Source organism: Lutjanus erythropterus, chromosome 2, assembly GCF_056507025.1.
Source record: "Lutjanus erythropterus isolate fLutEry1 chromosome 2, fLutEry1.hap2, whole genome shotgun sequence".
Classification (NCBI taxonomy): domain Eukaryota; kingdom Metazoa; phylum Chordata; class Actinopteri; order Lutjaniformes; family Lutjanidae; genus Lutjanus; species Lutjanus erythropterus.
This window is the reverse complement of record NC_139318.1, coordinates 19,138,891-19,154,224: the sequence shown is the minus strand read 5'-3', so window position 1 is coordinate 19,154,224 and position 15,334 is coordinate 19,138,891. Positions and strand designations below refer to the sequence as shown.

The 15,334-nt window shown below is 39.0% G+C and overlaps 1 protein-coding gene across 1 annotated transcript in view; it reads right to left on the bottom strand.

Moving 5' to 3' along the window:
* Window positions 1-845: 845 nt before the first annotated feature.
* The window catches only part of srpk1b (SRSF protein kinase 1b), a 29,071-nt gene continuing 14,582 nt past the window's right edge, over window positions 846-15,334 (bottom strand). The window contains exons 3-16 of the mRNA XM_084730875.1: window positions 12,225-12,352; window positions 11,776-11,884; window positions 10,983-11,070; window positions 10,789-10,876; window positions 8,456-8,562; window positions 8,110-8,275; window positions 7,462-7,487; window positions 7,106-7,334; window positions 6,352-6,777; window positions 4,964-5,058; window positions 4,657-4,764; window positions 4,107-4,176; window positions 3,455-3,547; window positions 846-2,378 (exon numbers count right to left, since the gene is read on the bottom strand). Of these exons, the coding sequence (XP_084587001.1) occupies window positions 2,194-2,378; window positions 3,455-3,547; window positions 4,107-4,176; window positions 4,657-4,764; window positions 4,964-5,058; window positions 6,352-6,777; window positions 7,106-7,334; window positions 7,462-7,487; window positions 8,110-8,275; window positions 8,456-8,562; window positions 10,789-10,876; window positions 10,983-11,070; window positions 11,776-11,884; window positions 12,225-12,352 (1,918 nt within the window). The 3' untranslated portion in view covers window positions 846-2,193. The remainder of the gene's footprint in view (window positions 2,379-3,454; window positions 3,548-4,106; window positions 4,177-4,656; window positions 4,765-4,963; window positions 5,059-6,351; window positions 6,778-7,105; window positions 7,335-7,461; window positions 7,488-8,109; window positions 8,276-8,455; window positions 8,563-10,788; window positions 10,877-10,982; window positions 11,071-11,775; window positions 11,885-12,224; window positions 12,353-15,334) is intronic.

Below are 15,334 nucleotides of genomic sequence, written 5' to 3'. Positions count from 1 at the left end.
TCTGAAGCCTTTCTGGATGTTGTTGATATATGACTTTTGCTTTGCATGGTATAGTCTTGACTTGAATTTGTAGATGCAGCAACAAACTGTGTTTTGAAAACAAGTTTTCCAAAGTGATCCTGAGCCCATGTAGTATCCTTTATACCCTAAGATTCTCTGAATCTTTTAATGATATTATGGATTGTAGCTGTGAAATCCCTATTCCTTGCAGTTGTGTGTTGAGAAACTGTTATACTGTTGGACTATTTGCCCGCACAATTTTTCACAAAGCGATGAGCCTCATCCCTCCCTTGGTTGTGAATGTTCTGAACAGGTATTTATTAAGCTTTACACAACTTTCCCACTTTTGTTGCTTGCAACTTTTTTGAAACGTGTTGCAGGCATCAAATTCAGAATGGATGTATACTTACAAAACAAACAAACAATTGTACTGTGTTCTATTGAAAACAAGTCAAAAAGGATTTGCAGATGAACGCATTCTCTCTGTTTTTAAATGTATGTTTTTCACAACATCCCAGTTTTGGGGATTGGAGTATGTAAATGACAATGAGATGTAAGTAACATCACTGAAAATGTAAAATAAACACATCTATTTGAGTATCAGTATTCACCTGAACAGGAATTTAGGAATATTTGGAGTGACTTTGTTCAGAAATCCTAATTAAATATGCTGCAAAACATCATCTTGGACAATGGATCTCTAGTCCAACTCCCCTGTATCTGCCTTCTGGGTGTCCTGATATTACGTGTATTAATGATGTGTATTAATACAGAATATTTATATCCATGCATGTTTTTGTGAGATAGAGAATGGAGACGGTACAGTGGTGGATTCATGAGGCAAGTTAAATTATGAAAAATGTTTATTATTTATTACCTACAGGAAAAAAAAATCAAATTAAGTAGGGAGACATGAACAGGAGACTTTGTAGAAAAACAAGCAAAATGGTTTTGAAGGGATTCAAAGCATTATTACAGCATTTATTTTTAGTACAATCTGTTATCTTCAAATCCAACACCTCCACCTGCAGTGGAAACACTTGAACCCAAGAACTAATTTTCATTAAACTTGAAGTTAGCTGAACATTCTTTGAGGAACTTCCAAAAAGTGTATAAAAAAAAAAAAGCTAAAAGCTTTCAGCTTGTGCCTTCAATCTGCAACACTGACACTCTCTTGTAGAAACTGTGCGAAGACTGAGACTCTAAAGGCCAACTCTTTGGTACACTGTACTGTACTCTGGGCATATGGTTTAATTTGACTGGTAATGTGAGAAACTATATGAGAAGCTGTCTTTTTCACTTTTTCAAGGAATCTGAATGTTTTTCACATTATTTTGTACCAAGTTATTTGTACTTTTTTTTTAAAGCAACAAAAGATAATGCTGAAATTGACAATAACACCTGAAAATCTGGAAATTACACCATCTGCTGAAAAATAGTTTCAGTGATTTCAGATGAGTATGATGCACAATTTTAAAATGTCTGAAACTAATGCTTTCTAATCATGTAGTTCTGCCTGTATACAAATGTGCAAATTTCTTTTTTTTTTTTTAGCCAACAGTGTGAAGAATGTTAATTAGTCTCTCATCATGCCTGTTAGCATTCTGCAGTTATTATTTTTATTTATTAATTCTGAGCACTTTGCACACATTTGACAGCCAAAGGCATAAAAGCTGGCACGGCTAACATGACTGCAAAAAAAGAAAGATTTGGCTTATTAATTAGCTAAACAGCATGTGGTTTTGATGTTTCAGTTAACATCCTGCCTTCTGCATTTGTAGACAAGTGCATCATCCGTTTAAATCTGACAGTCGACCATCTAATACTTGGCTGCAGAGAAAGAGCTGGACTGAACTGGACTCAGAAGAAAAAAGAGAGCAAGGTCGAAAAGTCCTACACAGCCACTGAAAAGAAAAAAAAAAAAAAAAGTCATAAATACTGGGAGAAGACCAAGAGTTCCTTCAGTGTAATCCATATCAGGCCAAAGACTGAGAAGCAGTAGTCTCAGTTTGTATTGTATTGATGGAAGTGTGTGTGGGTTGCCTCTGACAGGTGGGTGCAGGCACGATGCAGTCACGGGGTCTCGCAGACATGAATGTGTTTGTTTACTGTGAATTTTTCAAGCCCAGGATGTTCAAACCTAATTTATCCTTTCACAATATGGATGGCGGAGGTGTGCACGGGTGGTGGCCTCTAGGATGCGAGCCATGGATGGGAGAGGCACTGGGCTGCCGTGGCCCTCCGTTCAGGCACCAGGTCCAGCATGGGCAGCAGGAAGCTGCTGAAGGTGTGTGCCTCGTCTTTGGACCACTCGTACTTTTCTACTAAGACGTCAAATAAACCCCACGGCTTCAGCTTGGTGATGTGACGCAGGTCACCTGGAAGAAAATATGACATTACAAGTAATTATAGTGCATATTAGTGTGTTACGTACTATAGGTATTAAATGTGTAATGATTCTCAAACCGAGGCTGAAACTGCAACACAAACATCCATAGTGCTAAATCATAATTCCACTAGACTGGTCTTACGAGAAGTGTTTCTTTTTAGTAAACTGTTTGTACTGTTGTCAGTAAATTGAATTTATTTTGTTTAAAATTTATGTGAAGTTCATCTGTAAGGGATAAAGTACACTGAGCAGATCATTACTGTGAAATAAACCCTCAAAGGATGATGCAGGATCTGGATGCAAAGCTGAGAGGTCTTGAATCATCCCTTAGCCAAAAATAAATAAATAAATAAATAAATAATTTGGCACAAAATGTTGATTTAAAAATTATTTTATTAGTCCTCCAAAGTCTCTGACCAGAACTGCATCATATCAAAGTATAGATAGCAACAGTCTGTTATACTGAAATAACAGACCTTAGACTGTTGTTAAAGCCATGTAATAAATAAAGCTAATCTATACAATTTAGAGCTGCAATGATTAGTCAATTATTGTTTGACTATTAAATTGGTCACCAACTACTTTGGTATTCATGAATCATTTTGAGTCATTTTTTAATTCACAAAAAAATTGATTTCAGCTTCTCAAATATGAATATTTTCTTATTTCTTCAGTCCTCTGACAGTTAACTGAATATCTCTGGGCTGTCAACAACACAAGCCATTTCCTATCTAACTGATAAATTGAGAAAATAATCAACAGATTAGTCAATAATGAAAGCAATCTTTAAGTTGCAACCTTAAAAAAAGTCTAATTATATAGATAATTTGTAATAGTTGTTGGATGTTAGAATACATCCACTGCACCACCTCTGTGAAATGGAAATAGCTGCACTACATCTAATTCGCGAGCTCTGTCCTCAAACTGAGCAGATGGTTGTTCTCTTGAGCCGTCAGGTGCTCAGTCTGAAATAGCAACTTTTGCACCAAATTACCTGAGCATATTTTGAGAGACGAGCTGAATTTAGCTGCAGCAGACAGCTGGTGGCAAGGCGGTTGTGTTTACCTTTCTTGGTGAAAAACTCCTTGGAGTATTTGCCTGCCAAGATCAGCTTCCGAGGAACTTTACCCAGCAGCTCAATGATCAGCGCTATGTGATCTGCAGGGATGTGGAGAAGAAAGACACAAACACAGCCGGTGAAGCACCAAGGCAAACAACCAAAAGTACTGCATTCTATAGCATTTATACTATAAAGTCTATAACTTTACATATGAATTTGGCATTGAGCATAACTTGACTATTGGAATATACCTCAAGTTCAGGAGTATTCATTTAGCATCACCATCATTCAATAGCACACTGTTGGGCAGTAAATGCATGTGTGCTCAAAATATATTATTTCCTGTGCCCTCAGTTTGGATTTGAGTGGGCATGTTTGCTCAAATGATGCTCTCTGCTTTGTCTTGCAGTTGCACTTCATACTGCCACTTTAATTGTAACTATGGTCTTGGAACATATGAGATATAACTACCTGTGGGAAAGAGGAACATTTAGCATTGTAGATCAAAAGCTCTGTTTTTTTCTGTCTGCTTTCCTCTTTTGGCTTATTGCCCTGTGAGTTTCCTAGGCCACTGTTTTCTACCTTTTAGTGACTTCAGCTCTATTTTACAACCTGATGTTTTGGGGACAGATGTGTGAGGGGGAAACAGACACTAACCTTCATCTCTGGAATAGTCTTCTCCAGAGTGGGGTTCAAACAGATAATCTCCAGTGGCAAGCTCAAAGGCCTGTGGAATAAAAAACACATGATCTCAATAATCTGTAGATTGACAGGCTTAATCAAACACAAGTCCATTAGTATGGTCAATGAGGTCAAGATCATTAAAGCATGTAAGATTCAACCAATCTTGTCACAACTCTTCAAATTGTCAATGTTTGGATTCAGTCTGACGGTTCTGCTCTAATGATAGTTTATCTTTCATTATGTACTTTTTGTATACATGTATTTGAACAGCCGTGTGTGTGGGTGTGACAGAGTAGGCTGTTTATTAAAGTTTACAGCTCCTGACGTTGATGTGATGACCACTAGTGTTGCTGATGTGAGTGATGTTTTGATGATCAGTTCACAGATGGTTCACAGATTATAATAAAGGCTCAACAGGTTATCTTGGAGAGTTTAAATAACTTCACAGTTTGTCTTTGCAGTCACCTGTAGACTTGTAAGTAACTGGTCATCAACAATGACTGTGTTTGTGTATTTGTTTTACCATGCAGGCTGTGCTCCAGATGTCTGCTGGTGTACTGTAGCCGGCTCCTGTCAGCACCTCGAGAGAACGATACTGCCGTGTCTGGATGTCGTCTGTGAAATGTTTGTGCTGTAAGAAGAAGAAGACGAGTAAAATCCTGAACGCTGAGGCACATAGATATAACTGGGCTGGTGTTTACAAAAGTGCTGCTTTTTGACTTGGGTCAGATTTAAAACACAGGTGAACTTCACAGTGGACACAGCTTTCAAGGTCCCAATGAGAGTTCTTCATTGAAAAATAAAATGTGCTAAAGTATATTTGCACTCACCACCCAGCAGGCATTTCCTAAGTCAGCAATCTTAACCTGCAGCTTGTCAGCATTAATGGGCTCCAGGGGGTTTACTAACATACTGCCTGATGCTCCTGATAAAGAGAGGAGAGGAGACGGAGAAAGAAAAGCAGGGAGAAGAATGACAGAAAAATTTAGACACATGGGAGACGACCAAGAAATCTAAGCTTGCAGGATGTTTCTAACTGCACTGGATAATCCTGACAGTTGGGAAAAAACTCCTGGAATTTTGTGGATGATAAATTCAAACTCGGAACGGAGGCTGTTACTGAAGCAGGTCTAAAAGTTTCCAGTGGGAGGTTTATTATATGTCAGATTACACAGTCCTCTCTAGATAATTAGTGGGGTCTGATGCAGCCTGCTCACCTCCAGTTCTTAACTGTAAAACTGTCAAGCCATGCTTACTGTGCCACTCACATTAAAGCTATACTGAACGTTTCCTTTCCTCATTGTAATGCATGTTATGTTACTTTGCATATTAAAGCTAATTCTGATTCATACTGGACTTCAGATGCTCTAACATACTATTGATAATCTTGTGCTGTTAAATGTGACAGCAGTGCAAAAACTATAATATATATTCAAAAACAAAACATTCTTAATAATTGAGTGTGATGCAAATCATTTTGTACATGTGGCAGCGTCTTCTAGTGTACCCCCATCCTTAAAGGGACAGTTCACCTCAAAAATCAAAAATACATATTTATTCCTCTTACCTGTAGTGTTATTTATCTAGCTAGATTGTTTTTGTGTGAGTTGCTGAACACTGGAGTTATTGGCCACAGAAACGTCAGCCTTTTCTTGAATATAATGGAACTAAATGGGAAATGTGGTGCTCCCTCTGTGTGGTGATACAGTGTGTGTATACAGGTGTAGTTTGGTAGAATGAAAGTAGTTACTTCATGAAAGTTCTCACAACAATGTATGTGGATTAATTTAAATAACTGGGTCATGATTTCAAATGTATGCGTTTTTTGGCGCTTTGACCGCCACAAGCTGAGTGCCATCTAGTTCCATTATTTTAGTGAGAAGGCTGATATCTCCATAACTCTGCAGCTCACACCAAAACAATCTAGATGGATAAAAAGCACTACAGGTGAGAGGAAAACTATGCATTTTTGACCTTTAATACTGCAGTGGTCCTATGAAGTCAGATCAGTCAGATATGTAAACAGGATTGTTTTCAATTTCTTAAACAATTATGCACAACATATCAAAGATATTTTTTTTAATTTGCTGCAATTTCATATCAAAGAATACTCATCAGTACTATAGTTAGAAGAAACAATTTATACACTGTATCATCATATGGTTGGTAAAAAAAAGTGTGTGTGTGTGTGTGTGTGGTTGGGGGGGCGTTAACGAACCATCCTGGTTGTCCTCTTCTTCATCCTCTCTTTTGGTCTCCTCACGAGTGTCCATCTCCTCCTCCTTCTTCTCCTCCTTGTCACCCTCCTTTAGCTCCACTGTGACAGAGTCTGGGCTGACGGAGGTAGGAAGCTGCTGTGGGTCAGTGTCCGGGTCCTCAGGCAAACCGTTACAGGTCTGATGCTCTTCTTTGTTACTTGACGTGCCCTCAGTCTCCGTGTTACTTTCTGGTCGGTTTGCGTTCAGTTGGTCCTCCTGCTCCTCTGTCAGCTGCTTGGTCCCTTGTACCTCCAGGCTGCTCTCACTCTCCGGCGTGGAGGTGTGGCCATTGCAGTTCACCTCCATCCTGTTCTCCTCCTCAGCCGCATCCTCTCTCCGTTCATTTACCTCTGGCGTCTGCTGGGGCTGCTCATCAGGAGTCGAGTCTGTGGTAAAGAATGGGTGATTCAGCTGTGTTTAATTCATTTCCGAATACTGATACAGCCCAACATGGAAGGTGCTGGTCTAGGTTAGTTTGTATTCACAAAAGTCACACACTAAGATAAACACACTAACAGATCAAGGCAATGGTACACCAGGAGCTCCTGTGTTCTCCAAGATAAAATTGTGCCAACCACCATCAACTGTGGCTCATACACTGACTATCGATAAGTACCTCATACAAACCTGCTTCAAACTATCTGAACTACCCTTTTAACTAAAAGAATTATCTGCCATCCTCCATCTCAATCTAAGACCTGTCTGGTCATTCACCTGTGTGGCTAGCAATGTCTTGCAGCGTTGCAGACATAGAAAGGGTGGCTGAGGAAGATGTATCTTCAGTTGTCTCTGTTGTCGTTGTTGTCTCCTCTTCATCCTCCTCTTCCCCTCCTTCGGGTGTTGCTCCTCCCTCCATCTCCTGGATCCTCTTCTCCAGCAGCTCTGCCTGCTTCTTTTGCTTCTTCTTCATCTTCTTCTTTTTGTTCTTCGACATTTTGGCCGTCTTGGGAAAGAGAACAAGTAAACAAAAAATGTATTTTGATCTGACTCTAATTGTATTTTGTCCTCATATCACTAGATTTAGTTAAAAAAAAAACCAAACCAAAAAAAAAAAAAAAAACATAACTCACTGGTTTGGGTGCTGGGGCCGTACTCACTGTAGGAAACAGACAATATCAGAGATTACATTAGTGAATGACATATGTGGCATATCCCTCCCTTCTTTATAATTAGTATTCTGCTCGGGTGGCTGAGTTGATTCACACCATGCTGTACTAACAGACCATCTCAGCAGCGGCACTGGGCTCAGCAGGCGTCACACACTACTCTGAGCAAGCCAGTAATTTCCATAACCAATCCAGTGGTGAGTCATACTGACACATGGCTAAGCGCTCTTCTTTTATTAGAAATCTCTGCACATTTTTAAGTCAAAACCCTCAACTTTCTGAATGCCTACATCACACACACAAGAGGATTATTATACCAAAGAGCTGGAAAATCACTGTATTCCCAGCACATGGCCAGTTTGTGCCTCTTGACAATACAATCTTCACAGCAAGTATAATAAAAAAATTAATTGATCAAATTAACTGTTCAAGCAGCATCAATCTGTTCTATTAATGGCAATCATTGAGGTTAATGTTGTGAACCACCAAATAAGAAACATGTCAGTCAACCAATGAGAGTCACTGAACCTGGAAACCTCTGTTGTCAGCAACATGCTGATCAAGGTATGAAAGATGCTTAGCGGAGTGGTGAGGAAAAGAAAAGGTTGTGACCTGCAGAGCCCGAGGGAGGTGCAGCACCAGTCTTCTGCCACTGCGTAGCTTCAGCGGCCATTTTCTTGATGTAGGGCTCGTTGACAGTCAGCAGGATGTTCTCTGGTTTGATGTCTGTGTGGATGATCTTGCACTTGGTGTGAAGGTAGTCTAAACCCTGTAGAACCTGCAGTGCAGAAAAGTCAGAATATCAGAGCATCTCCAGTTTGGTAAAAAAGAAAAAAAGAAACTCTAACTGACACTGCATTAAAAACAAAAGAAGAAATGATATTTTTTCCTGTTTATGATAAAAATCATACAAAGTGATATCTTTAAGATAAATAGTTTCTGTGTAGCTGTGCAGTACCTGTCGTATGATACTTTTAACACAGGGTAGGGGCAGGCCTTGATAATTTGACTTGATGATCCACTTCAGTAGGTGATATCCCAGCACCTCAAACACCATGCACACATCTGAAGAAATACAAGGTCAAGGACTAACAGAACATGGAGTCTCAAATGACTTTAAAACACGTTTTCTGTGCACACATAAAAACACATTTTCCTGATAAAAAGATTATTAAAAAATGTTAACGGTTAAAACAACTGACCTATCTTGTAATGTTAATAAAAGGGAGATATAATTTGTGTATCTGACCTGCAATTCAGATCTGCTTCAAAAACAAGTACATGCTATGTCATTCCAACAACTTTCATGAAAATCAGGCCAGTAGTGTTTCCTAATCCTGCTGACAGATGAACAAACTGAACAGAAAACACAACCTCTTTGGCAGAGGAAAAATGATCAAATATCAGTGAGTCTTATGCCCGTACCTGTTCCAGGTACTTACTTAGGACTTAAATGACCTTTCAAGGTTTTAAATGATGGGGATTAATCTTTCAGTTTCCACCACAAAAGTTTACTTCATTTTCCAGAGGATGTCCGGGCATGTTGCCTGAACACACAGCTGTAGACTGGGTGGCGTGGGAGAGACAGTGTCCATGCATCAGGGACTGTCACAAAAAAGTGCCAAAGTACACAGCGAGCTGAACATCAGAGGAACATATGTGAACCATGAAAAGAAGTGCAGAGTGCGAACATGGGGGTGTAATAAAATTGCTGTGGACTTCAAACTGCCAAATGACTGAAACTCAAAATTGTATGTTGTCACTGCTGTTTGCATTCAAGCTCAATAATTGGGGCTGAAGTGTGGCAGAGATATGTTCATCTTTAAAAGTAAAGCAGACAAAAAAGAACAAAACAAAAACAAGAATGAACTTGAACGTCTAATCTGAGGGGATACAGTCTTATCCTTGGATGTTTACCACTAAAGTAGCTATTTGGCCTGGAATGAGTGTAATCATCATGTCCAATCCATCACATTGAAACAGCAACAATAGGGAAGAGAAAATCAAAGGACTGTTCCCTTCCCTCACAGAATGACAGAACTATCTACAACGTTAACAGCTGTCAGAAAACTGGTCAGTACGCACCATGTTAAAAAAAAAAAGAGCTCTGATTGGCAATGATGTAACATGACCCCTGAGTGGAGACGCTAGTTTTCACTTACACTCAGGCAATGAAAGTTTGTCGCCTCCGCCTCCTACTTTTCCATACACATGTGCTGGCTTGGCTCAACCTGGTGTGTGAGCCCAGCAAAGTGAAGGAGTGTATTGACTGATCATGTGCTCTTCTTTATTTTCCAATAAGCTCTACATTATATATTAGGTTTACATCTGTTCAAAAAAATCTGCATATATGGCTAAATTTGTAAAAACAGTAGAAGTATAGGTGCAGCCAACGTACAGAAGTCTCTTAGTGTGTGCCCACTTACTACAGATCCCATTAACAGCTTTTTCTTAAGCTAGTTAAAGGAGCCAGTGAGGCCCACAGCTTACAGGACTGCGCCTGATACTTACGGTATTTAACTTCTATTCTGTTTCCTGTAGGCTTCACCCTCTCAGGCGATTGTTAGTGGGATAAGGGTGAAGCAAAATGCGGTCCGTGCTCCACTGGGTCTGCACACACAACAGACACCCACTTCATCAGATATCAATGACTAGTGCATACCTCACCAATATCACAGCGCATCACAGTACATCATATGAACACAAGTGGCACAGAGACAATTCAACACCTGATATTAACCAAGAGGGAATGAAACTGAAAAATAAAATCTACTCCTCTATGAAGAGCCCCAAATAAAAATCACTCTGACAAAACACTCAATACAGAGTGAGTCATAGAAGAACAACTGACATAGAAACAAATGAAAGAGCAGCAAGAGTAAATAAATAATTAAAATAGTTATAAGTTCTTGTTGTTCTTTTTCTAACCAAACATTAGAAGATATGACTGGAAAACTGTTCTGCATTTATAATATTTATAACATTTAACATTTATACACACATCTGAAACTGCTTCAGTACAACCTGAAGAACAAATATTACTGGAGCCACTACAGAAAAATATACTAAGCTTCGACCAAGTCTCGTTTTGTTCAGTTTACAAATCAGATGTCTTTTTGCAAAAACTGCAACTTGATCAAAATGTGGTTTTCTGTCTCCGTCATTCACACTAAGCCAGTTGTGGAGAAAATGTAGTGCAAATTAAATAAACTGAATAGTGGATTTCTTTACGTTAAAAATACATGAACAATTACTTCTTCACAACAAGTCTGTTTTGTTAACAGAGGATACGAGTCCCATTCATGCCAGAAATTTTGAAGTCATCTAGAAGCTGCACCACTCTCTCTCTGTTGGGGTCACTAGGATCTGTGTTTCTCACCTGGAAAACACACAAACACACAGGACTGTGAAAGTTGTACGACCTGGTGAAACTGGAGTACGAGCCAGTACGAAAATATCTGCATCATGATGACTGTGTGACTTACAGATTTGAGTAGCTTGATCTCATCCAGAGCTGTTTCGGTGTAATGTTCCGCACTTTTTACAACCTTCATGGCCACAAAGCGCTTCTCCCTGAGAAACAAACACACACAAAATCAGCAATTTGAATTTTCTTAACCACATTAACTTGTTTTTAAATATGTATCAATTAATATCAATAATCCTAACATCAAATCTCTCCACGCATATATCCATAAAACATCAAAAAATATGTTATTTTTTGATCAAAGATCAAACAAAAACATTTGTTAAATGTTTTGACTTTATAAAATGTCTCTGGACATTATCTAAAATCAAAGCATTTGTTGTCATAAGCACAGTTAAAAACAAGCTTCTCTGTACAATGAAATTCTTCCTTTGCCTTCAACTCTGAACACTGTTAAACAATGAAACTTACATGCAAAAAGTCAAGATAATTTACTGGAAACTAACCAACAGTTCATACAGGTTCATGATAGTGACTATATTTGCTCAGGTTTATTGAATTCTTAAGTACATAATCTATTAATATTACATATACAGGCAGCATCCTGGTTAACATTCCTGGCCTTCACTGCGGACCATTAGGTTATATCCTTAGACATGCACACAGCACCTCTAGGCTACTGTTAGAGATGCAGACCCTATTTACCCCTTTTTTTGGAAGCACTAAAGCACTTGGAAGTATCCACTGCAAGTTAGAAGCAGCTGTAGTTTGGTAAAATCCACTTATGACATCTGCAAATCTGTGTATCACCATCTAAATGTCACATATTCAAAATGAGGAGTAAAACTTACTGGATGTCCCAGGCCAGCCACACAGTGGAGAAGTGTCCCCAGCCCAGTTTACGGATCACATGGTATCGCCCATTAAACAGATCTCCAATTTTCACATGGTGATATCCACCTGACCAGTGAAAGATGCAGATACAATCAAGCAATGCTGATTGATCATGACTGAGTGGCTATGAAAATGTACAAGTGGATTTGAGAGAAAACCATTTATCACAAACATAAATATGCACACAGATGTCACAAGCATTTAGGTCTACTGCAAAAACAGATATTCAATCATGTTTTATTCAATGTCATATCTGTATTATTGCTAAAATCTATGACAATACTCAAAATGACAATACGTAACTATTATATGTCAATCTACTAATACTGTTTTGTTGGCTTGGATTTATACACACATCTGAAAATCGGAAGATGTGAAGAAAGAGCAACAGTGAGAGATGTCCTACCCCTGCAGTAGTCGTTGGGGTCCTCCTGCTCGTCATCATCGGAGCCCAAGATCTCCTCATCCTGCTCTGGAAGCGGAGAGTCTGCCTGGCCCGGCTGAGAGCCGCCTCCACGACCATGAGGCTCTGGTCTGAGTGGGAAGGAGAAACACACAGAGAGGGATGGTGAAGGAGAGAAAACATTAAAAAGTCAAGACAGGAATGTAAGAGACAGGGGGCGAGGGAGGGAGGAAGTGCAAGGGGAGTGAGAGTGACGGTGGGAAAAGGAGTGATAGAAAGACATTTTCAGAACATCTTAGAACGTAGTTTTCATAATGTGTCATTTTCAGGAGCAAGGCATTTATCAAAAACGCTTACAGTGTGGTTTCATCCGTAGAAACTCATAAATGCTATAGTGCATAAGATTAAATTCTTATGTCACCAAAAGTACAAGTAAGCAAAGACCAGGAGCCAGTTTAATATATCTGTAATGACAGAAGAGTCATGTAAGCACAACGGCAAAGAGAAGAAAACAGCGAGAAATAATAGACAATAACTGACTTTTTTTTTTTTTTAAACAACGTGTACTGAAATGAGATGGGCGAGCACCTGATACAGAAAAGATGATTTTATGGCTGTGGAGAGCGACTATGCTCTGGCATTGATGCCAGAGATAAGGGCATATAAACCTGAACATTAAAGGGATACATGGGATTATTTTCAATGGGGTTGTATGAGGTACTCTTCAATAGACAGTGTATTAACTATAGTAGATCCAGGTCAACACACTACTACTTTGGAGAAGCAGAGAGGAGGACCATCATGGAAGTTAAGCAATGAACGGCTGTGGACAGGGTCAGCAACAACAGGTATTTTAGCCATAAAAAAACCAACTAAAAATTCAATATCAGTTTAAGTGGACACTATAATCAGAATACTTTCTCCACTTTCCACAATCTTTTCTGAAAGGAGAACTGCTGCTGTTATACAAGGAAAATCTCACTCTCACTCAACCTGACTCCCTAAGCGAAATCAGTTAGCTTACATCACAGAACACAGGAGTTGCAAGATAAAATTACTGATTTCGCTTGCAGACTCTGGTTGAATGACGTAGAGCAATATTTCCTTTATATAAAGGCAGTTTCCTGTTGGAAAAGGCTGTCTGATGGCAAGGTAAAGTGGTGAAAATATTCTAAATAGTGCTGACTTAAACTGATATTGATGTGTTTTAGGTGGACCTTTTTTAAATGGTTAAAATATGTTTTGTTGCTGACCCAGTGCATAGCAGCACATTGCTTAGCTTCTGTGCTGGTACTCCTCTCTGCTTCTCCCAACACCAGCATCCACTGAAAGTAATACGTTCACTATCGGTAAGTTCCTTATACAAAACCACTTCAAGTAATTGAAACAATCCTTTTAATATTTCTGATCAATTACAAGTTACACTATATCTAGGCAGAGAAAAAAAATATAACAAGACATTTTATTTCTAAATATGCAAACCATTTGGTGATTATATCAGCTTTAAAAAGCCTGACAAATACACCCCTTTACTCAGCAATCTGTATTGGTATACCTTTAAAATGATCTATTAGTCTAGATGAAGGACACAGAAATATTGCAGTATAAAAGTGGATCACAGCAGTTAAGTGTCCTGGTTAAGGAGAGGAGAGCTGCTGCAGAGCGGCACATTTTCAGCTCATAAATCGTTTCTCACCTCTTCTCCTCCTCCACTCATAGCTTGACAATCCAGTCATGTTAGCTGTTTGCAGCTCACACTAACAGAGCAAAAAGCTGACAGAACACTTTTCTTTTTTAACAAGTATCTTTTTCTTCTATATATTAGCTTTAACTCAGCTCAAAGTCCTTTTGAAGTATTATTAAGCATGAATTACATCTATTTTTGTAACTTTTGAGACACACATTATGGCAGACTTCGGGAGTGGAATTTGGATTCAAATAAAACCACATGGATGAGTAAGAAAGAGCCAATAATAGAAGTGCGATTTTAAAGCTCAGTGTGTAAGAAAGTGTCAGTAATGGTAGTGAGGAGAATTACATTTCAAAGCTAAGAAATGTGTTATGTTTTTTCTCTTCACACCCATCTACTGCTCCTGAAGCATCACCACAAAACCAAACATTATTAAACTCCTTCAACCGAGACCTAATATCATTAAACATTTATTGTATTGTTGAATAACTGATGGTGATTCCACGATGCTTAAATGAGCATTCTGTGTTGTGTGAATCTAAACATGGTGGAATAAATTATTAACGCCAACACTCCAGTTGTTCATATAGAATAGGTCATTGGAGAGTAACAGAGACAATGATGATTTCTGTGAGAAGACAGGACACACAGGGCTCACATTATAAATCAAACAAGTAAAACAAGCAGATGGTGAAAGTGCAGCATGTAACTACAACCAAAGGAGAGCATCCACCTGATCCAGCTGCACAATGTGCTAACACTACATGCTCTACCTGACACGATAAGTGCTTACACATGCTGAGTCAAAATATTGTGACACATCATCATCTTTCAGTTTGTTATACTGTCTCTACTCTTGGTGTTGTCCATGGTGCTTAAAGAAGAGACTGTCACTGTCTCACTGAAATCACAAACCAACAAACATGTCAATGTACAGGAAAAGACGCAGATTTTTTTTAGCACTGGACCTACGGGCCCCAAAACCCCTTAAAGGTGGTCAACCCAATGTAAATTTATGTAAAAACAACATTGAAAAGGCAACATAACACAACTTAATACAGCCTTCATTAACTGTGACACTCATGTTGAACTATAATGTGATGGCAAAGGCTCACAGTATTGTAATGCTTTTTGTGGCCACAAGCCACTGAATAATGTAGATAACCTTCAACCAATCAGTAACAGCTATCATCTATAGCCTAGTTAGTCCAATTTTAAGAATAACACAAGGCTTTTTGTCAAAATTCAACCACTGAGGTGGCTCAATAGCTCAGTTGGTAGAGCATTCGCCCAGTGCACTGAAGCTGTGAGTCTCACCTACGGCCCTTGCTGCATGTCAATCCTCCATTCTCTCCCCTCCACATTTTCTGTCCTACCTTCAGCTGTCCTGTACATTAAAGGCATACAGTTCTTTGTAAACTTC